Source organism: Corvus kubaryi, unplaced genomic scaffold, assembly GCF_017639235.1.
Source record: "Corvus kubaryi isolate FWS band 111438036 unplaced genomic scaffold, C.kubaryi_AGA036_p1.0 37300, whole genome shotgun sequence".
Lineage (NCBI taxonomy): Eukaryota > Metazoa > Chordata > Aves > Passeriformes > Corvidae > Corvus > Corvus kubaryi.
In genome coordinates this window covers 6433385-6460056 of record NW_024581093.1, presented here as the reverse complement: position 1 = coordinate 6460056, position 26672 = coordinate 6433385, and the positions used below count along the sequence as shown (strand labels likewise).

The 26672-nt window shown below is 48.3% G+C and overlaps 2 protein-coding genes across 2 annotated transcripts in view; both read right to left on the bottom strand.

Moving 5' to 3' along the window:
* Positions 1 to 5875, bottom strand: part of VAC14 (VAC14 component of PIKFYVE complex) — a 79458-nt gene extending 73583 nt beyond the window's left edge. The window contains exons 1-4 of the mRNA XM_042027345.1: positions 5780 to 5875; positions 3982 to 4180; positions 1619 to 1762; positions 818 to 1131 (exon numbers count right to left, since the gene is read on the bottom strand). The gene's annotated coding sequence lies outside the window, so the exon portion shown is untranslated. The remainder of the gene's footprint in view (positions 1 to 817; positions 1132 to 1618; positions 1763 to 3981; positions 4181 to 5779) is intronic.
* A 547-nt stretch (positions 5876 to 6422) lies between these two features.
* HYDIN (HYDIN axonemal central pair apparatus protein) overlaps positions 6423 to 26672 on the bottom strand; it is a 39933-nt gene continuing 19683 nt past the window's right edge. Inside the window, exons 6-12 of the mRNA XM_042027746.1 lie at positions 22599 to 22782; positions 15955 to 16054; positions 13334 to 13452; positions 11439 to 11470; positions 11103 to 11170; positions 8869 to 9114; positions 6423 to 6764 (exon numbers count right to left, since the gene is read on the bottom strand). Coding sequence (XP_041883680.1) covers positions 6442 to 6764; positions 8869 to 9114; positions 11103 to 11170; positions 11439 to 11470; positions 13334 to 13452; positions 15955 to 16054; positions 22599 to 22782 — 1072 coding nt within the window. The 3' untranslated portion in view covers positions 6423 to 6441. The remainder of the gene's footprint in view (positions 6765 to 8868; positions 9115 to 11102; positions 11171 to 11438; positions 11471 to 13333; positions 13453 to 15954; positions 16055 to 22598; positions 22783 to 26672) is intronic.

Below are 26672 nucleotides of genomic sequence, written 5' to 3'. Positions count from 1 at the left end.
GGTGCTGTGAATCAAGAAGGGCCAAACAAAAAGCTTGTTGGGATTTGCTAAGACCCAGCTGGAAATGAGCTGCCCCAGTGCCCAGGGCTTCTTCCCTAAGCCCTCCTCATAGCCACAGCTGATTTACAGCTCCCAAGAGGCTGTGTCCTCTGAACAAAACTGTTTCTGGATGAGCTCTGTTCTTTGTAACAGCAGCACTTCAATGCCTACTGGTTAACTTTGCTTGGTTTCTGGGGCATTATGGAAAAACCATTTGCTGTTGTCATAAAAAGTGCCCAGCCCAGACTTCTGCACTCTGCAGAGAGGTCACAGCAGGAGGAACTGCCAGAAATGTATTTATAGATGTGCCCCAATATGAGTGCAGGATTGCTCTTGGGCTTGGGAAGCACAGCCCAGCCCTGGATGGCCCTGCTTCCAGGGGTGTTCAGACGTGTGCTCCCCCCAACAGATGCAGCTGTTCCTAAAGCTGCAGACCCTGCTGATCTCTGTCAAACACCAGAGAGCTGCTCTGGGAAGGTGAGTGTGGTTTAACAGGCCAAAATTCCCTTCATCAAGGTGGTCTTTGCCTCAGGCCACAGAGGTCTGAGGAAGCAGCTTTCCTTCCAGGGAAACCAGTATGGGGGCTACACCAGCATCAAACTGATGGAGATCACCTATTCCCTGAGCTTCCAGCCTGATCATGGCTGGCCAGTGTTATTTCCACAAGGGAAATTCAAGAACACTTTTTCAAACCCCAGGCAAACAGCCTTGGTCTTTGCAAAGTACAAACAGGACACCAGGAAGAAGAGCTTTAAGCAGAGGGCAAAGGTGCACCTACCTTATGGTGTTCACCTGGCTGTCTGTCTGGAATGACCAGTGGTACAGGGCAGGAAGTGGGCTGCAGTTGGTCATCTCCATGTACAGCACTTGTTTAGTGTCATTCATGACACAGCCGAAGTCCAGGGCCTTGGCCTGGAGATGGAGATTTGGGAAGTGGACTTCTCCCTGAACAGCGATGTGCTCCTCATGAGGATGCTCCATGAAGGACACCCTGAGTGCCCTCTCTGCTACCCGGCTGTTCAAATCGTTCTCATAAGCTGGGTTAAACTGGATGCAGAAATGAAGTTCCTCCCTTACATCCAGCACCATGGGCTGCAAGGAGATGAAGAGCATTAATCACCTTTGTGATCAAGTCCCAGTCTGACAGCAGGAAACAGTAAACATTCAAAGTGTGACCCCAGCCTGGGCTTCTCAGTTCACCCTCATTTCTTTACAGTGGGGGTCTGACTGCAGGCACCACGCTCTGGCCCGAGATCCTGTCAGGCTCACGTTTCTGTGCTCAGCAGCAATACAAGGGGATGGCTGCTGGAGAGCTGGGATGCTTTCCAGGAGACACCTTTACTGCATGGCTTGCCCCGATCTGCTTTCCTGCTCCCTTCTCCTCATGTCTTAGAGCCAGCATGGATGTTAGCAATTCAGGTAAGATTTTGCTTCTTTCAGCAGCTCTGCTGATGCAGCTCAGGCCAATCCACTGCTGACACTACAGAATAAACTTCTCAACTCGAGGACCTCTCAACAGACCTCTCAACACCACATCTCTCCTCTTCAAACCCCACAGAATGAGCCCACAGATGCCCACCTTGGAGTCTGCAGGGAGGGGCTGCTGGTTCACATCACAGATTAGGAACGGCTGCTCCAAGTCCAGTACAATGCTGAGTGGAAGGGAGCAGATGTTTTTTAAAGACAGAGGCTTGGACTGAAGAGTCAGGAGAGCACTGGGTTGCTACAGAGACAGGAGACAAGGGAAAACAACCTCAAGTGGCCATAGACCTCCTTCCCCTTCCGATGCATTTCACATATTTCAACCCCCAAAGCACATACAAGCCTGACAGACACGTCAGTAACATTTTCAGCGTGGATCCCGCTTGGATTTGCATGCCCGACTTCTCCCATGCCTTGCTACAGTGACCTTCACTCCACAAAAAGTGCAGAAGCACCAGTGCACTTTCAAGGCTTCCTTCTCTTGATGCCCAGACAAAGTAACTGACCCTGTGAAGTATTGGGGGGACCTTTCTGACAGCTGCTTCTCCTCTGGGAAGAGACAGACTTCTTGTTCACTCTAATGCTTTCAGTTCCCTTAGGCAGAGTGCTTGGCATGAGATGATCTGGGAGGCAGTAGCTATTAGATAGAGCTGAGCAGAAAAATGAGGATGATAGTTTAGCCTGTCTAAATGACTATGAAGACAGGGCAACATTAGGTAGCCAACTGGAAGTTATTGAGATGTGCAACAGCTGAGCTGGGGCTTTCCAAGGACGAGGGCTTAGATGAAGCAGTTTCTGTGTCATCAAGTCAGCAGTCATGATTTCCTCATTTCTGTAAAATGAGATGATCTTGTAAGCATAATGCTTACAGAAATTTGTAGAAATTTGTACAGAAATAAAAAAAAAAAAAAAAGAAAAAAATCCATGTATGAAGGGAAACAGGTGATAGAAGGGTCAGTGTCAGCAAACCCTCTCTTGGAAGCAGAGGGGAAAGAATCCATGCGAAAAAGCCAAATAACCCAAATAGCCAGCCTGCCTTCAGGGAAGGATGTTCCTAGGATGCCCTGTGGCCTTCTAGGGCTGGTTTTAAAAGAAACCTCCTCAGGAACAGAGATGTCTCACACTTCACAGGAAAACACTCTGTTTAAGCTGAATACTCAAGACCCTTTCCTGATTTCTCATGTTTTTGCTTCCCCAAATGCCTCCCTTTGTTTCTCACTCCTCCCTCTGATACAACACCACAACCCAACTCCTCCTCAGAGCCTACAGACTTGACAGTCATCTGTGTTGCACATGCAATGCAGGGAGTTGGGCTGCTGACCAGCCTGGTGACTATGAATCTCTCTGGACCCAAGGAAAATGGAAACCCCACACCCAGGGGAGTCAGGCTCTGCAGGAGCCAGGTAGCCACAAGTTGAACTCTCAGATTCTGGATTTCCAGGCAAGACATCCTCACCAGTGCCCTGATCACTCTGTTTCCCTCTCCAGTGAAACCTGTGGGCTCAGAACTGCGCAGGGACAGTCCCACTGCAGGTGATTGAGCAAGTCTTCCTCAAGCTACCACTTAGGCAACCCTTTCTCAGAACACCAGTATCAGCAGAAGCTTCATGCAGACACATTCCACATTCACTTCCACATGTGTGTCCAGTGGTCCTAGAGCCAGGGAATGCACACCAGGGTTAGCTGGCATTTTCTCTGCAGAGTTGCTTTTTCCCTGGGAAGAAAGGCACAGGGAGGAGAACACCCCAAGACTCTGCTAAAATCTCCCCTTGAGCTGCTCTCCAAGGGTGCTGCAAAACCTGGCTGCCCTTGGGACACCAGGGCTGGCTGAGAGACTGGGGTGAGCGGTTATGGAAATATTGACAAAAGTCAATTTGTCAATTCTAATAATCCCTGGGAACAGTTTCCCACGTGGATGGACATCACACTGATCATTAGAGCTGGCACACTGAGTTTTCCCCCTCTAGGACTCAGGGCTAGACCAGCCCTCTGCCCATGTTTGTCTTCAGAGGAAAAGGAAAGCTGCTCCCAGATGCTCCCACCCTTCACAGAGCTTTTGTTTTGCTCCTTGCTTCTCCTGAGTAAAGCACTTGGGATTTGTTTAATTTATTTCCTGCCTGGGCTTCTAGTCTTAAGTGTAACTTACTTTCCCTGGCCTTCCTTTCTGCCCCAACACATAACACTGATAACCTCCTGTTTGCTCCGAAGGAGCAGTATTTCTGTCAGCCTGGATTTTGGGATCAGCACTGGGTTTTGGTAGCTATGGAAACACAAAAAAGCCTTAGCAACTGATGGTGGCCAGCAAGGAAAGCAACTGGTGCTGCCATGGAAACTTGTGGCCTTAAAACAGTTTCTTGAAGTCACTTGCTCCTTTTCCCAGGCAAACGTCAAGGGGCCGCAGAAGAAGCCCCTGTGGAGGGGACCTGATAGGGAAGGCTCAGCCCTTGGCAGGGACCTCACCTGAGCAGTGCTGGAGCAGCCTTCGAGCACCATCTCCACAGTCTGGCCTGGCCTCAGGTCCATCTGCAGCGGTCGCAGCTTAAACATGGGGCTGCCAGCTCTGGGGAGCATCTTTCTTCTTGGTGCCACCTCTTTTGAAAAATGTGGAAACCTTCTGTTGTCCTTTGTCACTTGAAACTGGTAACAGCAGGGATTGAAGCTAGAAGAGATGCAGAGATTGAAAATGCCATGGAAGCTGCTATTTCTCTGTGGTCACTCAGCTTCAGCACTCTGGTGAGGTTCCCTGACTGCACACTCTGAAATAAAACTTCCATGCAGAAAGCTGTCTGAGCTCAAAGCTTAAGCCACAGCCAGATCTTGGCTGCCCTGGAGTTTATCACCACCCAGCAGCTGCTCTGTTTGCATAAAGCCAGGGGAAGTCTTTATGAAAAGCATCTTCTCAGTTGCTGCCTCATCTCAGAGCATCACCAGCCTTAGCTGCTTAACATTCTGAGGGTTTTTCCAAGGTGCTTCCTGCAGGTCTCACCATATCAGACACTGATATGTGTCAGTATCAGTGGCTGTATCAGTCAGTATCAGCTGGCTGCAGGCAGAGGGAGGAACAGCTTGGCTGCCATTTCACCTTTCCCTTAGGAGCTGCTGCCTCAGGTGGCTACCTCTGAGGATGCTACTGAGAAGCTGCAGGGTATAGAGACTCATCTGGTGATCTGAGCACCACTTGCCTCACTGGTGGGGTCCCTGCCATGGCACCCCCTCATCTCCCCCCAGTTCTTAAAGAGCACCCAACCCTAATCACTCCCAACATCTCACCCTTTGCCAGAACAGTGCAGCTGGGATTGTGTTTTACAAAGAGAAATGAACTGTGAGAACACAGGGTCAACAGAAGTTTCCCCAGTATGAAGACAGCAGCAAGACCAGTCTGGCTACTGAGGGAATGGAGTGACAACAAGAGATTAGTAACTCCAGCTAGACAGAAAACAAAATGAATGTTCAATGGAAATTGATTCCTTCATGTAAAGAAACCTTAATTGCAGGCTAGTCTGGAGCTGTTATTTTACTCTCAATAAATCTGAGCATGACCAGGAAACAAATTGTTCCTGGAGCAGTTACTGGTTTTCTGAAAGTCACAGAAAATATGGCTGTCTGCTGCCAGCAGAAGCAATGGTAGGAGAAGAAAGTTGCTGATGTGTACCAGCTTAGTATAAAATGGTTTATGTTAGAGACAGCAATGGATGAAAGCTTGGAGAAGCTCTGGGTAGGTGCAGAATTTGTGGCTCTGGGAACACCCAGTGTTCCCTGGGTCCCATCTCAGCTCACCCAGTAGCAGCTCTGCAGCTGACAGCCCTGGCAACAGCCCTCAACCAAGCCAGTGGGCACAGATAGCAAGAGGCAGAGCATGATGACACCAAGCACATTGACATTGTCCACTCTGTTGAGTAGCCAGTTTGTGGCTGCACAGAGCACAGGACATGCTGGACTAGGATCCACCTCCCTGCAATGTCCCTGCTTACATGGATGGCTGGTGGGTATATATTTAACCCCCCAAAATCTATCCTAAACGCTTAAAGTAGGATTAACCTACTCTTTCTACCCAAAAATTTAGGTATTGGGAGCACTGTGGATCCTCTTTGCAGCCAGGGAAAAGAACAGGCACCTCGAGAAGACAATTCTCATCCCAAGAACTCTCCAGCACAAAGCAAAGAGCACTTTGAAAAGCTCCTCTTTCTCTTGTTTACAAGAGCGTGTCTGATTTCAGACACAGGCGATAGGATCAGTGAAGCCCCTCCTTCGAGCTCACCTCAGTTAACACTCTCCGTGCATCCTGCCCAACCTCAGCGGGGTTTTCCTCTCCCTTTCGGGGCTGGTCCTGCAGCCATCCTGGCTTGTCTGTGCTTCGGGCTTCTGCTGTGGAAGAGACAGTGAGGAAGCAGGCAGAAGAAAAGAGGAAAGAACCACTAGGTCCTCTCTGATAAAGCACAGCCCGGCACGGCAGCTGGGGAAGAACAAACCGAGGAGGATATAGGGCAAAGACAAATTCTGCTGCTCCTCCCAGACTCCCAGGCAGAGGGGAAATAAAACAGCACCATTCATTTAGTCGAGGACCTGCCAAGAAGCTACCGCCAAGGTTTGCACTGTTGTGAGATGATAGTCCATGGGGAACAGAAAAGCAAGCAATGTTATTGCAAAGAGAAATATGGTTATACTGGTAATGTAGCATTTTCCAGCCAGACACTGCTGGGACATGCTGTTTTCCTCCAATTGTTACTTGATAAAGTGAGGAAATAAATGTATTAGAACTAAAGACAATTCAGTAACAATTTAGCAACTGGTTTCCATTTCAGTGGCTTTTGAGGGTATCTAACAACTTTCAAATGGCCATCACATGTTTCTGAGGGAATCTCTGGCTTCAGGCAAACAGAGCCAGGACCTTGTTCATTGAAGAAGATCTAGTCTGAAAGACTACAGCAAAACTGCTCCTTGCTGAGCCCACAGGAGAAGCAGGAGCTGAGAGATCTCCTGCCTGAAGTGGGGTCCCAACTTGAGCTCTGGAGTAAACAGTTTATCAGTGACAATTGTGGTGCTGGTGCCCACGGCCTGGACAGGGATGGTGTCCATATGGCTGTTCTCAATGAACACCTTCACCTTGTCCTGGAATTTCTCTGTGTCATCCAGGTTTGCTGTGACAATCAGAGACACCTCAGACTTAGGGGGGACCACTCCTTTACTGGGTTCAATCCTCCAGCGTGAGCGTTTGCCAGCCTGTAGGACAAGCCAAACACGAACTTAGGATAGACACCATGGACCTGCTCTGCTGTGAGGTGCAGGAAACAGGAGGACTAAAGAGAGGATAAAAATCATAAAGGCTGTAATTTCCCTAAGTCTAAGATAAGGAGTCTGGCAACAGCAACTCTCCAAGAGCTTATACAACCTGTATTTTACCTCCCCTTAAGACTCACATCATTAGCCCAGTTTTGCTCAACCCAAGGGATGCTCCTCAGAAGAAGAAGGTTATTCCCCCTCCAGTCTCTCTTTGGAGTGCTTGCCAAGGGAAGCTATTTACTCTCTCCTGGCTTCCTGACAGTGGAGCTGGATCTGCACAAAGGCTCAAGGCCAGAGGAAGCCAGGACTGCTCAAATACCACCCCAGCAGCCACACAGCTGGAGGACACTGCTGAGAGCCTGAAGAATAACTCTGCAAAGCCAGCTGAGCAAAACCCCAACACCAAAGTCTCCTTTCCCAAGGGGCCTTCAGTGCTTCTCAACAGCCCCTGAAGGACCGAAGCCCTCGCTTCCCACTGACCATCAGCTGCAGAGAGGTGCCCCAGTGCCCTCTGCTTTGGAAAAGTCAGCTCTAAATGGTTATAGCAGGGCAGGAAAGCAGTAAGCAGGAAAAAAACCTGCAAGACGTGCCCTGTGGGCATGGCATGGCCTTCCTAAGCGTTCTCATCCTCTGGTTTCTCATGGACCTCCCTCTGCAGATGGGGCAGGAGAGCTGGAACTGCCCAGGGGAGGCAGCGAAGCCTTTACAGCAGCACAGCTGGACTGACACAGCTCTGCAGGTCAGGGTCTGGTACAAGCATGTCAAACCCATCCTTTCCATGCCAGGCCCACCCAGCCAAGGTGCACTGCTCCCTGCAGGGGTGGAGAGCAGAATTGCACTGTGGAGTCAGGGAAAGCTGCCCTGGCAATCCCCCACTTCAGGGTTATGTTTATCCCCCAAACAGCTGGAAAAGCAGCAAGAGGAAGATTCACCCCGCTCCTCCTTGGCCCAGGAGGCTGAGTTTGGACTCTCAGACAACACCTGATGCTTCATCCACAAACACAAACAAGTCCACAGTGTCAGGGCTGGCTTTAACCAGCTCCAGAAGTTCAACCCACCCAACATGGAGAAGAAAAAACTCCTCCCAAGCCTATTTGCAAGCCTCTCACAGATTCCCCCTCCAGCAGCATTAGAGTAATGCTCTACTCACCACTGCATTCAAATTAAGGGACCGATTTTTCATCTGCCTACAATGACATAAATGCAGAAGAAATCTGTTGTCTTGAACAGAGTGAGTCCAGCTTTACAGCAGGAAGCTGAGGGCAAAGTGTGGCCCAGTAGGGGCTGGGCAGTTTGTGGCTGCAGAGTTTTTTCTGTCCCCACTGGAGATCCCTGCAGTGAATACAACTCATCTGCTCCCCAGGAGAGGAGAAATGAGATGAGGAAGAAAAGCAAACTGCTATATACAATGATATCTCTCTCTTTAACAGGCACTTTCTGTCCTCATCCTTCCTCTGCCCACTTTCAATCAAAGAAATCACTCTCAAAAGCACAAGAATGGCTTCTGTACTTGATCATCTGGTACATGATTTCAGCTTGTGATTTTGGAAACAAAACAGCTCCTTCAGGAATATCCCAAGTGACCCAGCTAACAGAGGCCTCACACCAGTGCAGATCTCTCACTCACATGTGCTCAAAGCTGGCAGGGCTAAAGCCCTCCCACACACCAGTGAAACTTCAGCCCCACCAGCTGGACTCTTCCCATACCTCGATATCCTGGGATCCCAGGGAGCGGACGGTCCCTCTGCAGGTGTAAATGCTAGAAAAGCTGGCAGAGAAATTTTCCAGCTTTTTACAGCCTCCTGTGAAAATCTCCATTCTCACGCAAACTAGCTGAGAAACGGTTTGCTATTTTGTAAACTATTTTGCAGGTGCAGGTTGTTCTGGAATACTGTGGATATTGTTTTGGTTCATTGAGAATAATATTTTGAGAATGGGAACTATTCCTTTCAGCCAATCACTTTGGTGGGTGGTTGACCAATGGGCCAATCATGTCATTTCTCTGTTGCGAACCAAGTTACATAAATGAGTTTGTAATTAATTAAATAATCCCATTTTATCCTGGACTTAAATTCTGTGTCGTTCTTCTCGCTGTCCCTGCGGACAACAGCGACATGCAGGGACTTATGTTAAATTCCCTTGGCTTCATAAAACCTTTAGCTCCCTTCCTCCAGGATGGGTGAGTGATTTTGAATATCTGAAGAGAGCTGCAAATGCTGGCCTCTCCCAAGCCGTCCTCAGGAATACAGAGGTTGAAGGCCATGGGTGCCAGGGAGGTGTTGGACAGGGAGCACCTCAAGGTGCGAGGAAAGCCTAAGAAAATGACACAAATATCCATTTAGGCATCAGTATCCCATGATTCCTGGTGTGAATGTCCTGGTAGGATAAAACTGTGCTTGGATTTTAGCTCTTTGTTATCTGAACTACAGCTCACCTCAGTTCCCTTTGACGCTGATCCCAGATTGCTGCCTTGACAATGCCCAGTCTTAGCCCTGCTGAACACCACAAATTTCTCTCTGCTGGGGAGGAGCTCTCTCAGCTGCTTCAAATCAACACCAGTTCTTTCTCACTGGTGAGTGTGCTCCTTAAATGACCATTTTCTCTGAAAATTCAATCTGTAAAATTCCCTGCTAACTCCACCAACGCTCCCACCATTTTCAAGATGTAAAAGCAGTGATTTGTCATCGAGGAGAAGCTACAGTTAAAGAAAGGGAGGATGGAATTAGGAACTAGAACATGATGAAAAGCACCCTAATGGAGTTTCTCTGGGCAGGATCCTTAAGGCATCTCCTGATTTGGGGCAACCAGACTGAGCTCATGACAACTCACAGCCCACTCCACTGGAGGCAAACCTGAGCCTTGCTTCGAGATCAGCAATTAGGAACCACCTCACACAACAAACGGGGACATCACATCCATGCTGCTCACTGGCTGTGATTGCTGCCCCCAAAGGTTCACACCAGTTCAGCTCCGAGACTTGGTTTCCATCATGGAAAGCAAGGGATACAGCCACACCTCGTGGGGATGTCCTGCAGAGCCAGGACACCAGCCCACAACCTGCTCTGCAGGGGATATATGGCTTGGCTGGCCAGCTGTGTGTGGAGGAGACATCTCCCACAGGCTGCTTACCAAGAGTGATTTGAACACAGATAGGGAGGAAAAGCCAACTGCAGGCACAGCCCAGAGCTTCTCCATGCCCATCAACAGTGGCCACTGCCAGCTCCAGCAGTGACTACAACACAGAGGCAAGAGGGACACAAAAAGGACAAATGGCACAAAACAGGCACGAGAAAGGCACAAAAAAGATGCCACAATCCCAAATGCCACTGAGGTCGCCGGATACAGACAACAGTCAGCAGCACAGTTAAAAGAAACAAAGATACCACAGCTGCCTTCAGCTGAAGAGCCCTTAGGAATGAAATCAGATTAAGCAGGATGAATCTCCTATTACAGAACCATATTCCTGCCTGGTGCCTTTCTTATTATTTCACTTATTCGAAAGGAAACAAGAAGTGGCTCAGCGGTGATGCAGGGAAGAGAGGAAGCAGCTCAGGAAAGGTAATGAGTTTTCTTAAAAAGTCCATGAACAGCATGAAAATACAGAAGCATCCTGGGTGCAGAATGATAATAGCCCTTCAATCAATCCACAATTGATTTCACATTTAAACTGCAGATCATCTCAGTAAAAAGCCTTTTGTGAGCCTGAGATGGAGAACTGGAATCTGCATTTCAAAGGCAATGCTCTGGATGCTCAGCCACCGGCTCTCTCAGCAGAGCTGGGCTTTTAGTGGGGAAGGAGCTGGGCTGATGTAGGAGACACAGGTGCCTGAGGCAGACCTATTGCTAGGGCATCTGACCTGGTCAGCAATGATGTGCCCTCACAGCACCTAATTAACATCCGGCACTAAATGTCAGGCGGGTAAATGATGCCCTTGGCTTGCAACAGGAACACGTGCCCAGAGCAGCTATAGACTGGTAATGGCTTACGCTCCCTTCTCCTGCAGTCCCATCTCCTGGGCCCTCCTGGGACAAGGACTTTCATGGGCATTCTCCTGGCAAGGAACAGGAAGCTGGGGCAGAGGAGACTATGAGGGACACCAGAAAATACTGAGTTTTATTATTTTGGTCATATTTGATCTCACGATGGCAAAATGCTGCCTAAGGCACCAGCAGCCCTGGAGTTAACACCCTGAAGAGGCTGTTTGGAGGAACACGAGTGACGGATGCTCTTACGTTCAAGTGCTCCATTTCAGCAATGCACAAACCTCTCCCACTGTGGTGGGAGCCCAGGGCACACTCACCAAAGGAGACGTCACCGAAGTGGAGGGCAGGCACATCAAAATGGAAAGTCAGTCCCATCACGAAGCCCCTGCAAGGACAAAGGCAGGGAGGCAGTGGCTTTGTTAAAGGGAATTGCAAAGGGTTCGGGTGTCTTTAGGGCTGGGGTGGATAAAAACTGCTGTCAGAGACACCCTGGGTTTCAAATCAAGCCAGCATCCTGTGTTCAGCACAGCACCCATGTGGACAGGAGGCAGCCAAAGCAAAGTGGTCAGCAGCTGATGGGGCTCAGGGCACCATGGCAGGCAGGACATGCCCCTGAGTTGCTGCTGGCCCAATGAAGGATCCTAAACACACACCCAGAGATGCCTATGTGCCTCAGCTTCCCCATCTGTAACATGGTGGACACAGCGGTGTCCCTACAAAAGTGGACTCACTGTAACCGGCCTTCCCAGCCACAGATTCTCTGCTTCAATATTTCTTATCTGGAACTGGTGTTTGGGTGGACCATCTTTCCCAGGAGATCTTGACACACAGAGTCATTACAGGCAGGTTTTTGAGACAAGAATCCAGGGGATCCTCAACCATCCACTGCAGCAAGAGTTCTACACAGAGGACAGATGAAAGGACCAGCTTGGCACCACTGCACCAGCTGTCACAGCCACAAGCAATGGCTTAAACAACCGAACATGGGTGTCCTTAATCCAACACACCACCTCACATTCAGCAGACAGGCTCCAAACTGCAAAAGTCACTAGCATCCACTGAAATCAGCACTTGAAGCTGCACAAGACTCACAGATTTATTTCATGTTTAATGCCAATCAATGCCCACTCTGCCTTTTAGTTAAAAATCAGGGGCCACAGTGAACTGTGCCTTCTATTTTATTCACCAGACTGCTCTACACATCTCGACAAGCAAAACCTGCCCTTGCTCAAGGAGAAAGCTGCTTATGCAATATTATCCCATGACCAGTTTGGGGGAGGGACAGAGGAGAATAAATTATTTGATTGTGAAATGTTCCCTCTTCATTTAAAAAGAAGGAAAAAAAAAAAGGCAGCACTTTTCTGCAAACAAAAAGCCAGCAAAATTGTTTCTCTACTGAGGTCAGACCTACTCACCACTCTTCTCTTCAAAAGTAATAACCTTCTTGGGGTTTTTTTTATAAATTTCCCTTAATCTATTGGTAAAATCAAGTGCAGATTCCTTTCATTTCCCTACTACCTTGATCCAGTGCCTCCCAACAGCAGCAGCCTAGACACAGCCAGCTCCAAAGCTCCAGAGCATCCAGCAGCAGCTTTCCTGCCTACCCCATGTTATCCCACCAGCCCATGGCTCAGATGTGCTGGGACAAGCCCTCACTTGAGGCTCCTGAGCTGAGGTTTACCTGCAGTCTAGCTGCTTAGCACAGCACTAACAGTGTCATTTACTCATTCACCTTTTCTTATGTAATGAAAATAATAAATTGATAGAGAGAAACAAGGTATCAGCATCAAAAATGCATCAAGAGCACAATCTTTTTGTAAGAAAACAACTCAGTGTGTCCTTTCCTGCTACAAACAAGCTTTTGAAAGTGTCTGGCATGATGTAGTGCTTCATTTCCTACCTCTTTCAGTTGCTCTCTTATTTTTTTTGCAGACTTGACACCACTGGGATGGAAACAAAGAGGTAGAAAATGACTTTTCTTCCTTTTCAGAAATGCTTTGTTCTTTCTAGAGCCAGAGATATACACCATGGCTGAAGTATGATGAGGGACTGGTCAGCAAGGGAAAGCACTCCCAAGCCCTTTGAGAGGGCCAGTGCTGAGCCAGGAGGATGGATGGCTTTCCTCTGACTCTCAGAAACAGGCAGGAGGCACTGGACTGAAAACTGTTTGCAATGGACTCGAACTCAAATGCAGCCAGTTTGTTCCAGCTGCTTTTGGACAGCCTGAGCTCAAAGGTGATTTGTGGCTGGGACTGGAACAAAAGCCTCTGAACATGCAGCTTTTTGATCCAGTGTTGCTTTCATGTGCCAAGGGGTTTTGCAGGAAGGCTCCCGGCTGATCTCCAAGGGAGGCTGCCAAAAAGCAGGGATTGGGGTTCCATGAACAACAGACACACCTTTCCGACCCCATCAGAAAGATCCAGATTCCAAGAACCCCCCCAAATTTGACTAGTATCACAACTACCCAAGTTACCAGGAATTCCACAGGTCCACAAAGCTCACTGCTGCCCCTGAAGCCACCAGGATCTACCCCAACCCTGCTGCTCACCTCATAGCTGTGGGCTGCTCTGACAAAAACCTCCCCGATGTCCAGTTCCTCAAAGCTGAAGTGGAGCTGGGGCCCGATGCCTTCCCCTATGAGGAGCAGGGGCAGCCTGGTCTCACGGCCTGGGGAGAGATTTCTATTTCAGTACAGCAATTCCCTCTGCTATCCTGCATTTTCCAGGCTGCCTTAGTGCTAGTCCCTGACTCTGAGCTGCCTGGGACCAGCTCCTGTTGTTCCAGGAGAAGATACGGACCCTTCTCTTCCCTCAGGAGATATGCCTTGGATCTGGCTTCCAATTTCTAACCCACCCCTAGGGCTGGTTTCCAATTTGGCCACCAGTTTTCACTCTGAAGAAGCAATGCTCAGTTTAAAATTATCTCTGATTTCCTTCCCATGCAGTTAAAGGAACTTTGAAATTCATTCAGTGAAGGCACAAAGCTCGCAAAGAGTTTGGCATTGCTGCCTGGCTTGCAAGTAAATGAGGGTGTAGGTGACACAACTGCAGAGGACTTTGTTGCCAAAGTCCTCGGCTTCTCTGCTTTCTGAGATCAGATCAACTTCTCTGCTTTTCAGTATCTTGTTGACAGACTCTCCCCATATTTTGTGACTGGCTTTGAACAAAATTCTCATCTGACCACATCGATAAACAGAGATCCACAGTTTCACATGACACAGGACATCACAACATAAAGGAGAAATCATCATTTGGGATTTTTTGAGCAACTAAGAAAGTTCATTTTGAGCTTCAGTACTTGCTATGAGCAAATTTCCAACCACTTCTTCACTGCTGGCTTTGCCAGTTGCCCAGAGTTGATCAATTCTGTAAATCACCTGATCCAGAAGTACCTGCCAAGTAATTTATGGAGGCATCTTCAGTACAAGTAGAGGCCAACAAAACCCCTTTCCAGTGGGGCAGGAGATCCAGCTGCACAATGCACTGCACTGGGAAAAAGCTCCCAGATATCCGCAGCATGGGGCACACAGTATCTGCAAATCCTCATCCCAAGGGATTTGGGACTAGCAGAGAAATGCCCGAGGAAGGCAGTCACATTTCTTGAAGAGATTAAGAAGCAAAAGTAAACAACTTGCCAGTTAAAGATGGCTGTTTTCTTCAATTATTTTTGCACCCAGGGACCATGACTCTAGGACAATTCCCACCCTGACAATCCACTGGATCAGCTCTGATCTGTAAGGAAATGCATCATTTAAAAGACTACTTGAGAGCCTTTTCCAAGGGGCCAAAGGAAGAGTTAAGCTCTCCCAAGGGCCTCTCAGAGTCATTCAGGAACAGGCTGCTTTTTCTCAACACACATCTTTTGCCCTGGTTCCTCTAAGTCCCAGGCCAGCACAAGGCTTGCAGGCAAGTAGTTTTCCTCTTTCTCTGTCATGAAAAAGCTGTCCTGGCACAACCCCAGGAGAGTCCTGCAGCAAAGTGCTGGACAACCCCATCACCAGAGCCAAAAGCATAGCTCTGAAAAAGGAATCCCTTGGGAACATCTTTTTAAATCCATCCTTTCCTTCCACAGCTCCCACAATTGCAGCTGGTGGGCAGCAAGACAGTTTGTTAGCACAAGCCCTGAGTAATTGCTGTAGATGGCATTTGCTGAGTAAACCCTGCACAATTACTGTGTAAATAGGAAGCTGTTTCATGGCATTTGTATCCATCACTTGGAGCAGGAAGGCAAGAACAGAGCAGCTGGGCTAGGGATTGCAGCACCCTCCAGAAGGGAGCTCAGCTGCTGGAGGACCTTGGGCCTCACACCTCTTCCTTTTAAGATGGGCAAACCCAGAATATTCCCTGAATGGAAATCTGGCAGCCATCTCCCACTCCTGAAAAACACCTAAGCAGCACCATGCAGAGACAGAGAGGAAGGACAAGGTAACCTGAACCACGCCATGTGCTCTGAGCATTCCCTGCCCTGTGCCAGCACAGCAAAGCCACCACCTCTGAGATGGGGTCATTCAGGTGGGGAAAGGACAGCTGCTCCCAGAAAGGAACTTGATGGCACTTCTGGAAGACGGGACAAACAGAAAACTCTGTTTGTATAGCAGGATGCTCATCCTTCCGAGCACAGCAAGGCCCATACAACACCACCTGGAGGAACTGAGAGCCACAAGGTGACAATTCCCACACAGGGAGAGAGGCTCATGCTGGCCAGGGGTGGTCCTTCTGCAGACACCCTGGGCTCAGCAACCTCTGGTCCAGCAGTGTCTGGACCGTGGGAGGGGATCCAGGATCAGGGAGTGCATTTCTAACTTGGCTCCTGCTGCCTGATGGTGAATCCATGTAAAAATGACCCATGCTGGAGGTCAGTGGTCTAGAAGATTTTAGTACTCATTCACTAAAGCTTTTCTGCTCTGTAGCTCTTTGGCCTTTGAGGAAACACTAGCAAAGCTATGGCAGGAGAGCTTATCCCTGCACTGCCTGGATTGTTGTGGGATCAGTGATCCAGAGCCAGGCGCCTCCAGCTTGTATGGGAAATCCCCTGGAAGTTGCAGGGACAGCAGGGATGTGCCCTGCTGACCACAGACCCTTCCCAGCAATTACACAGCAGCCCAGTGATCTGGGAGAGTATTTGCACCTCGCCTTCACTGGGGTGAGAGGGCAGGAGAAGGAGCTGTACCTGAGATGTCGCAGTAAACTGCTTGCTCATAGACCCGGGCTGCTTGGGGCTTAAAGAACACATTGATTTCAGCTGAACAATTCGGCCTGATCTCTCCCTCCTAAAGCAGAAGGCGACAGCAAAACATCCATCTTCAAACATCACATTTCTTGTTTTCAACCATAGCCCTGTAAGCCTTTACTTAGAGCATCAATGACAAGCAAGAAGCGAGCAATGCTTATCAACAATACTGATAACAGTTTGGAAGCAGCTGCAAAAAAATCTCTCTAAGTGCCTTACCTTTACTGGCACCTGGTAGTAGATTTAAACCAGGGGTTTAAGTCTGGGCCAGGCTACCTGTGTGTCTGTAACTGTCTGCTGCTTCCTCAGGGTCTTCTCTCTCTGCTTCTCTCCCAAAGAGTCCTGGAACTGATGCTCAGTCCCAAGGAGCCTTGTCATGCATTTTTGGAGGATCTCACTAAAGGATATCACTTCTAGAAACTGTTTTTAAAAAAAGGCATGACTTACATTTTCTCAAACCCCAGCATTACAACTGTTTCTTAATGCACTTGTTGACATAAATCCATGAACCTCTGATAACTGTAATAACACTCCACAAGGAATGAACAATTTAGCTTACAGAAGGAGACAAAAAGAACAGTTATTTTTTCTATCAAGAAAGTGAGGCTTTGATTCTGCTTGCTGCTGGGTATCCCCACTACTCTGTCCAAAAGTCTTGAACTGACTGGAGCCTCCAGCTCTCCTGAAGCATAAATATTAAATAACTATAATATTGCCCATCAACTTGACACTTAGAGCTCAAAGGACAACCCCTCCAGGAATTAAAGAGCTGTGACATGGTAAATCACTGGGGTGCCACTGCAAGTAATTCCCTAATGCACAGCTTGCTTAGAGTTACCAGAACAGAGGGAAGGATGGAGAGAAAAAAACCAAAACTGTTTCAAATACCCACAAAACAATAAGAAGGAAAGGAAAGTCTGAAAGAATTAATTCACTTGGATTTTACTCAAAACCTAGAGGAAACACATTTTCTAGATCTTCTAGCCAGCAAGCAACTGGATGAAGATGAAGCCTCACTATCCAACAACACACTTGCTTGAGGAACATCAGCTGGCAACCCACACTCAGCATGTGAGACATCAGACCCCTCAGGTTCTATCAGAATGCTGCATGGACTCACCAGCATCCAGAGAATAATCTTGGATTGACAGGAATAAAAAGCATCTGGGTTGCTCTGAACAACATCAACTCTGCTACAACACCTGGAGCTTGGCTAAGTGGAGCACTGAGAAGAAACACTTGGATGATCATTTCCCTGGCTTGGCTAATTAGGGTCTAATAATTCACCAGTGCTCATCACCCAGCTGCTTGCTGTGTGTTTAACAGCCTGAATTCAGTGCTCTCACCCTGGGCAGAGCCTCCCAGGTGAGGGGGATGCACTAGGCAGCTGCTTGCCTTTGCTTCAATCTCAACAGCTGGAGGTGAATGCACACCTCAGCTCCACGGTGTTCAGCACTTCTCTTAAAGGTACTGCCTGGGCTGAGCTCCCCAGAGGCACCATTTGGTCCTTCAGCTGCTGTGGCCTCTGCCCAGAGAGCTGCAGCCAGCCCTTGTTTGGTTCCTTCACACTGCCTTGCCAGGCCTGCCAGCACCATCAGCTACACAAACAACCCCTGCTGATACGCTGGGGAAGGCCATTAATGAAATGTCAAGAGCAGTGATGATGCACGAGGTCATCATCTTCTAGAGGTGTGTAAAGCAGGGAAGGAGAGCACATCCTGAGCCTTAAACCCAAAACACACTGCTGCAGTAAAAGGGAGGGGAGTTCAGCAACAAGTGGGAAAGAAATGAGCCCAAATTACAGAAATGCCACACAGGTCACTCCAAGGAAAAGCCTCCATTTGCTCTGAGACTCATGTGCCAGACAGCAAACTGGGGAGAAGGTATTTGAATGAGACAGGACAGGAGCAGTGATGCTGAGGGTGCAAACTGATGCCAGGATTTGACTGTAGTCCTGCCATCAAGGCTTATGAGGGCTGTGCACCAACAGGTTACCAGGGACAGGCACCTTAGAGTTTGTGCTGGCTGTCAGACAGTGCCTACCATAAACTGAGCATCCAGTTTTCTGGAACTGTGTTATTTCTTGCAAGACTTGGGGATCTTGGTGTAAAATATGACTCTGCTTTTTCAGATTTTACACCACATCCTCCTTTAGTGTAACACTGGCTGCTCTGAAACCGAGTTTGAACAAACAAGAACAAGGTCTCAGAGCCAAATCACTACTGGGAAACCCAGAGAGCATCCCTCCTTCCACCAAGGCCAGAAATCAAACTTCTTGGAGCCTAACACAGCACTATCAGTCCTTCAGGTTGACCATCTCACAAAGTGCTGTTTGGCTGTTCCTCCTGCTGGATTGCAGGCTGATGGTACTCACTGGTCTGTTTTATGTGCTGCCATCAGATCTATTGGTCCTGTGGACACTGGGGCAGTTCAGTTATTACTCAGAGGCTGACAGAGGCAATACATCTCCTGTTAATGGAAGAAAGTATAATACAATTCATAAGCAAAAATGAAGCTAAGCAGGAGAGGAAGAAAATTAAAAAGAACCGTAGGCCTGATGAATATGCATCTGCTAACAACAGTGCTCTGTTCTAGCTGAGTGAGTTTAGCTGACTTTGGGATTTGTCAAATGCCAAGGCCAGCACATCTGTGACAGAAATATAACTGACACAGGGATCTTGCCCCACTGCTTTGGAGCACAGGAACAATAATACATCACAGAGGCAAGGAAAGGGACAGACCTGACTGGACAGGGGACCTGGGAAGGGGGTGCAGGGCCACAAGGCAGGGACAAGGGTTGGAGATGATAATCAGCCCATGCTTGATGCTTGTGACAGCTGTGTCTTGCTGTGAGCTGTGTCCATGTCATTTGTCCTGCTCTGGTCACTGTCTACTGAGTTGTGGGTGAACAGGACTAGGATAGCAAACTTATCTGTTCCCCCACTAAGCCCTGGCAGCCAGACAGACCGACTGCATGCCTGAGCCCCTAAAGTGATTTGCAACAACTATCCCAACTGCAGTGGTGGATACTGAAGCCCTGCACTCATATCCTTGCTCCCAAGAAAACCAGTTAAAAACTCAAGACTCCTGAGCTCCTGAGATCAAATCACCATTCTGCAGGATTCTGTGTATTTGGATGGAAACTTTTGGCAATATATCACAGAGAGCTTCCCTGTACTGTCTAGGAAACTGAAAGCCAGGGCATTTGACTCTAAAGGTGGAGGGGTAAGAAGAAATCATCAGTTACACATAGTCTACTATTCTGTACTATTCAACCAAATTCTTTCAAGATATAACATATTCTGGAAAACTTCTGCCATTTCTCCTTTCATTACGGCAGTATGTCAGTCAGTATGTCAAAGCTAGAAAATGTTGTTAGATATTTCTCCTGGGAAATTAAAATAGCTGTTGAAGAGGTTCCTCACATGCCTGCCTCCCCATAGGATAAAAAGGACTACTAGTCCAAAGGATGTGCCTCGTTACCCACCCTTGCAGACTACAGCTACATGTGTGTGAGCCTTGGAACACCTCAGGAGTCAGTGCTCTGCCTGGGCTGGCACATTCTCTATAGGATGGCCATTGAGCCAGAGCACAGAAAACTGCTGTGGATGCAAACCAGGACAGAAGTGAAGCTAAGCAGAGCTGTGAACATGACAGTACACCACTTCTGGCACCACGTCAGCCTCCACCAGGCTGCCACGGGCAGGTGGCCTGAAATACAGATGGTGGATGGCTGATGAGACAGCACAAAATCTCCAGCTGTTGTTCCCTGGCTTTGCTACAGCATCCAGCGACGCAATACAGGAGGGGCTAGCTCAGAAGCTCACCATGACTCACAGCTACAGAAGTGATCTCTGTGCAAGCAGAAATACACGTGGACCCTGTTTCTCCTCTCTCAGCCCCTAAACGATGAGAATGTGATGGACTGGTCTTGAAAAGCTGGATACCACCAGCGTTTGGCCAAATTGCTGCCTCAGTTTGGCAGAGGGGGAAGGCAATCCACAGAAAGGAAATCATTGCTCAGAGCAGACAGGAAAACAAGACAGAGCTGGCAACAGAAGTACCAAAATGGCACCCAAAGAGCAGCCTGTTAGTTCAGGGCACCCAGGAGAAAGGCAGTGACAAAGCTAACATCTGCCTCTTTCAATAAATAACTGCAAGCTGTGGGATGGACCAGGGCTCCCACTGGACATGGTGCCTTCTGCCAAACATTGAAGCGCTTGGCAGTAACCTCTCCTTTGGATGGGGACCGGTTTCCCCAGCTGAGGTGGAGATTTGCAGGAACAAACAATGCTGTTATCTCCTGAGCCAACCCTAGGTCTATAACCCAGCCATCTTGAAGACCACCTCCATCAGCTAAGAGTTAACACATGACACTGGGGAGTCATGACCAGGCAATGACAGGAGAGTGATGAGTCGTCAAGGTCAGGGCAATGGTAACAAATCCTTGTCCTCCCTTTCCTCTGGTTTCTATTTCCAAGGAGTCAGCTCCCACATGTCTGCAGTGTGATTTACAGCTAAGCTGTGGTGGAGAATGTGCAACAAAAAGCAAAGACTTTCTCCTTTGGTAGCCACCTGGGCTTCTTGCACAGCTGCTTCTGCTGACCCATCATGTGTATTTGCAAAAATAAAACACAATTTGAGATGCGCTTGGCAAGTCAGAGTTGCGTAACAGTTTGTTTCCCACGGGCTTGGATGGATGCTCAAAATGTTCATGGTCACATGGCGATTCCAAAAATCCCTGCCTCCTCTTTTTGTTAGGATTTTCATCAGTGACTTAACCCTATACAGACTACAGTGACCTGCTGGAGCTTCTAAAGACAGCAGCACCTGAAAATACTGGCAGCTAATGGCCCACACAGCAAAGCTTCTGCACAAGCCCTGCAAAGCCACCCTGCCCAGAAAGCCTTTCCAAGACTACTATCCCTCCACCAGCTTCCTAATTTCTGGAAGCGATTACTTCCTCCAGCCACTTGTCACAAGGCTTTGATTTTCTATAGGGTGCTCCCAGACATCATAGGTGATGGGTGGGAAGAAGAGAGCAGCCACTGTTGGCCAGAAGGTCAGAGGCAGAAAGATCCCAGCTTTGGGGGCCTCTCCAGCAGATGGACTGGCTGCACAAGGGGAGTCTCTTTCCAAGCTAAAGTTACAGGGCCGTCACCACAGAGGAGGTTGTAGAAGTCAGTGGCAGTGGAATTTTAGATTCTGTATTTGATAAAGAGGATCAGATACTATCATTTGGTATAAAGACACCCATATGCCAGAGCAGGGAGTAGACAGACAGGATCAAAACTCCAAATGTGAAACCAAATGTTCCATAAATAATGGCATTAAAGGAAACCAAAAGATTGATAATGCTGGACGAAACAGAAGGTAGTAGCCCACTTATGTTCAGTTGTAGAACAAACCATGTAACATTAAAACAGCCTTTTAAGAAGGGTTTCCACTCAAGATTTGAGGCCAGGCCATGCTTTATGTCTGTCCATCATTAGATGGAGTACCAGAACTCTACTATGGGCAGCCAGACTTCTGGAGCTCACCTTAGTGCACTTCAGGAGCACAGGGCAGGTTAAGTCAGTTGTGGAGACATGGCCTCACTGTAATGAAAAGCAGGAGCCTGGGGAAACACTCCAAAATCAGCTCAGCACACCACAGGATGCTCTTAATGCTCAGCTGATCAGCTCCCACTGTCTGCAATATTCCTACTGCTCTGACACAAGCTTTTGGTCACATCATGCTGCTGTCAGCTTCAGTGGTATAAAACTTGCATTGTTCTGACACTGGTGGCTCTTGGCCTTAGATGGGCTGGTAGGAGTAACCAAGAAGAGAACGTGATCCTGTTCTTTGGAAGGAAAAAAAAGTGTTTAACCTTTTTTAAAAGAAAGCAGAGGTTGGGATTATTCTGGGATTTACTCAAATGTGAAAAGGGGTTTTGCACTGCACAGACAGTAGGCATTCTTCATTTCACACCATGCAAATACTCAGAATTTGGGCTCTGGGTGATGGAAGGACATGGGGGTCTGCTTGCATAAACAGAAAAGCAAAATATTTTCTGTCCCTGTGTGCAATAGAAAAGTCCATTTAAACCTGCCAGCCTTGTGTCCAAGCTCACAAATGATGCTGGAAAGGAGACTCAGACATGGTTCATTCCAGGTTACAGGAAGGGATTGGCATTTCTGTGATTAACCTTAGGAAGAATTTGGCCTGCTTTCCACAGAAAACCAGTACATGCTTCAGTGAACTGACAGTGCTCCAACACCCTCTGTTACTCCCCAAACACTATGTGTAAGATGTATCCTTACCTACAGTAACTGATCCCTCTGGACACTGCAAGGACACATATGGAGTGCTCTTGATGTCAAGCCCTTGCAGCAGAGCTCGGCTTTGTCAGGCTCCCGTCCCTGCCAGAAACCCACAGGGCAGAAATGCTTTTTGCAACCAGCTCTCCAGCCTCACCAGAATCCCGATGACTTCTCTCTTGGCACACAAAGCCAGCTGAGGCAGGGATCTGTCGAGTGACCTCATTCAGGGATGAGGAGGAAGAGGAAGTGAAGCAGGAAGGGAGGTTCTCAGCCATCACTTACCTTTGGCTCAAGGGAGAAAATGTCATTGTTGAACAGCATGGGGTCTCCTTGCAGCCTTGCCCTCTCTCTCTGGATGGTGCGGGTGAGAAGAGCAGAGTGTTCTCGGTGAGTGGTGTCCACTCTGTGCTCCTTCAGAAAATCAGATAACTTGTCCTTTTCCTGCCGACACAGCCTGTGATACTGCCTGTAGCCACAGGAGAGACAAGCCCAGCAGGTTGTTTAATCAGCCACGTATTTGCAGAGAGAAGTGGAAGTGCAGGGGCAGCTCCTCAGCAAGGGGCTGACCCCGAGCCATGGGGTCCCAACTGGATCAGAGGATCACTTGTTGTTCACTGGCACAGCACACAGTTTTACTCCACACTTACAATCTCAAGAGAGGTTTCAAAAGCCAGCAGCCCTCAAGAGAACCTCAAAGCCCCTGCCACAACTGTGGGAGAATCCACTACCCACCACAAGTGGCTTTTCCTCGCACTGAGCTGCTCATGGGAGGTAGATAAAGATCAAGAAACGCCTACTGCAGGACTTTCCTGGGAAGGCAAGAAGAAGCTGAGCTTCAGCTGCAGGTTACCAGCATCACTCTTTGCTCCTTTCCTTTCGGACTTGCAGGGATAAGCAAACTCTGTCTGCCCCGTTCCCTGCACTACCTTCCACCAGCTCTCCCTTACTTGGTAGCTGCAGCAGAAATCACTTTGGTGTTTAAAGATCACAACCAAGAGATGAGAAGGAAGCACTGCTACAGAGCAGTTCCTTCTGAGCTGACAGGTCACTGTCCTCCCTTCATGCTCCAGTCCCCTGGCCAAGAAGAACCAGCAGGTGACGACGGGGGGGACGAGTGGAAGCTCCATATGGAGTGAATCGAGGGAGTGCAGTATAAGCAGGACAATGATCATCACGCAGCCCAATTCAAATACAATTAGAGAGGAAATACAGTCATGGACATTACCAGCTGTACACAGACAGAGCCTCAGGCTAACACTGTCACCAGCACCAAAAATACTCGCTGTGGCTGCTCCCTACAGAGCACGATCGGAAATGTCTCTCCATGGCTGACCTACAGTGCCGGGCACAGGGAGGGCTCCCACCACTGGGATAAACCACCCTGGACTCAACCTCCATCAACAGACAATAATTCCACCATGATGTGACAGAAAGTCCTGTAGGAGGGAGACAGAGCAAACTCGTGGATAGACCTTCTCATGATCCAGAGATTTTTGGGTCCCCTCCCAGTACAGGGTCCTGCACTACCCTCCTCTCATGAAAGTCCTCTCTGCTCAGAGATCTCAAAAGCCTCTCTGACACCAGGACAGTGGCCTTAGAACTATGACCATCCTTAAGATTGTAAGTAAGGAAGAACATCCTGGTCAAAGTCTAGGACACAAACTGGCATGAAAGCAAATCTAAGTGGGAAAAAAATCTGGTCAAACTTAGCTGTGGGGAAACCTGTTTTTTTTTTGAGGGGAAAGAGGATCACTCAGAGTCCAGGCTGAGATGGGCAGGTGGGAAGAAATGGGTAAAGAATGGTCCAGGGAAGTATCCAGAGAAGGCTGTGAGATTTTCTTTTAACACACTGAGCTTACATGGAAGTCAGAGACTGTGTAATTAAATAGAGAACAGTGGAAAACTAGTTTTGGCCTGCAAGGCATTTCTGACCTAATTACGTTGAACTTTATTTGCTCAGAAGCCCTTAAAAAGTGCTGCAGTTTGAGGCAGTTTCCTGATCAGGTCTGGGTTCAGACTAACTCCTATGAACCCACACCCATCCAAGTCTGAAAAGTCACACAAGGACTCCCTGAATCACCTAAGCTTTTCAGTGTCATTTCTAATCCATCCCCCTGGGCTGTAAGTGTTTCTCTACTGCCTGAAATGGGAACTTCAAAGCTTCCCCAAACACACCCTTTGAAGAAGCAGGCCCATCTCTCACCACCATGAAGACCCACAGTGCCCAAGCCAAAAGCACTTCCAAGCCCTGTGTGGCACCTCCTTCCTTGCAGAATCCTCCACCTCCAATCCCTCCCCAGCCTCTAAGGAAGGGTACAAATTCCTCATTGTGCTGGAATCCGGAACAGTGCAGGGCAATTCAACATCCTACAGCAGGATGGCCTCAACTCTCTGGGCCAGCGAAGACCCCTGCCCTGCACAGCATTGGAAAGGAGCCTGACATTTTGTCAAAGCTGGAATGGAGGGAGCTGCAGTGAGCATCAGAACAGCTGAGCCACCTGCAGCTGCATTAAGTCCTACTGCTCAGTGCAGTCCCAGGTAAGGAGTGTTGACACTCTCCTCAGCCTCATGGACCCTCTGTTGCCCAGAGATCTCTGGACCTCAGGGGTTTATGGCTTCCACAAACAAGAATTTGCTCTCTGAGGAAATCCAGTCATTGCAATCAAACCTTCTTCCTCAAAACATCACCCTCAGCTGGAGTATAGATGGAACTGGAATGGGAAGTGCTGAGCTCCATTATCCTGAAGCCCAGGTTCACATACCCTGATGTCTGGATGGTTTACCCTAAACCATTTAGAAACACCAATATTTCCTGAAGCCATATGTTAGTTTTACCCTTGGGCAGGGTATCTCACTGAAATGCATCTTTCAAACTCACCTCAGTTTCAGTTGATCCTCCTCTTCCCGAGTAGCAAAAGCCTTCCACTGGAAGCAGACTGTGACATAATTTTGGTTGGGAATGACCAGAAGAAAAGTGTCACAGCTTTTAGCTGATTGAGCAGTTTCATGGATCAGTACATTTATCACATCCCTACAGCTGTGTAAGGATGTCCTAAACACCACCTTAAGCACTTATTTCTGGGTATGTTTGTAGAGATTTGTCCCCAAGGGGACAGTATTTACAGTGAGATTTCTCAGATGTGCTCAGGTGACCCACTCAGATCACAGGGAATTCTGCATCAAAGTCATTCAGGTGACTCTGAGGAGTCACAGCTTGCCCAGGGTCTCCTGCAGGCGTTCCTGTCTCTCCCCATCTCTTGTTGCTGACAAGGAAGGATGCCTGGGGGCATGTGGGCAGAAAAGGGGGATCCAGAAGAACAAGTGAAGTGACAGCCCACGGCAGGAGGGGACACAGGCGAGGAAACACGACCCAATACTCTACAACATTCAAGATGACAAGATCACTACAAAATGAACACCATGAAAACTATCATCATCTCCCTGTCTAAACCCATGGCCACATCAGTCTTGAAATATTTGGGATTGTTCTGATCTCAAAAACCAAGCTGAAGCATTTCAAATTAAATAAAGAAGGGCAGAAAGAAAGTTTAAAAGTACAGAGCAGCTTCTGTATGAAGATTGAATGGGATTTCTCAACCTAGAAATTGAAGAGAAGATAGATAGGAGAGGTTTGCAAAAGCATGAATAGCCTGGGAAATGGGAATAAGGAAAAATTTGTCATTATTTGTCATCAATCAGGAACCCAAGGGCCTGAAAATGTTATCCATCAGAAATTACACAAAAGTTGTAGAACTCTTCCAGGGAATATCCCATCCTTTGAAACACACTGCTGGGGGAGGCTGTAGAGGCTCACAGAGAGCAACTGGACTGATGCTTCGAAGATAAAACCATCAGAAGCTATTAAACAAAGATGAGACTAGAGCCTCCAGCCCAGGAAAACGCCAACTCCAGAGCCCAGGAGGGAGGAAGCAGATGCTCTGCCTGTCTCTGCACGCCTTGCTAAACATCCCTGACTGCTGCGCTCCCGGAGAGGAGCCGGGGCTGCAGCCACCCCAACACTCCTGGCTGCTGGCACTGAGGGCTCTGCTGAAGGCTGGAGGCTTTGCCAGAGCACCTTGTACCACACAGGGATGTTGCTGGCACGTGCTGAATCTATACCCCCACAAATGTCTGGGTACAGGACAGCAGGCACAGATGCAAGGGAATCGGGAGGATGCTGCAGATCTTTCTGCCAGGCAGAGGAACTGACACAGAGAGCGGAGCTGTTGGGGTTGGCTGAGGGCAGCTGCAGACTTCATGTCTTGGGCACCAAATTAAATGTGACATTTCATTTAAGACTCTTGGTTGTTTAATACATATGTTTAAAAAATAAATCTCTGTACTGTACCAGCGATT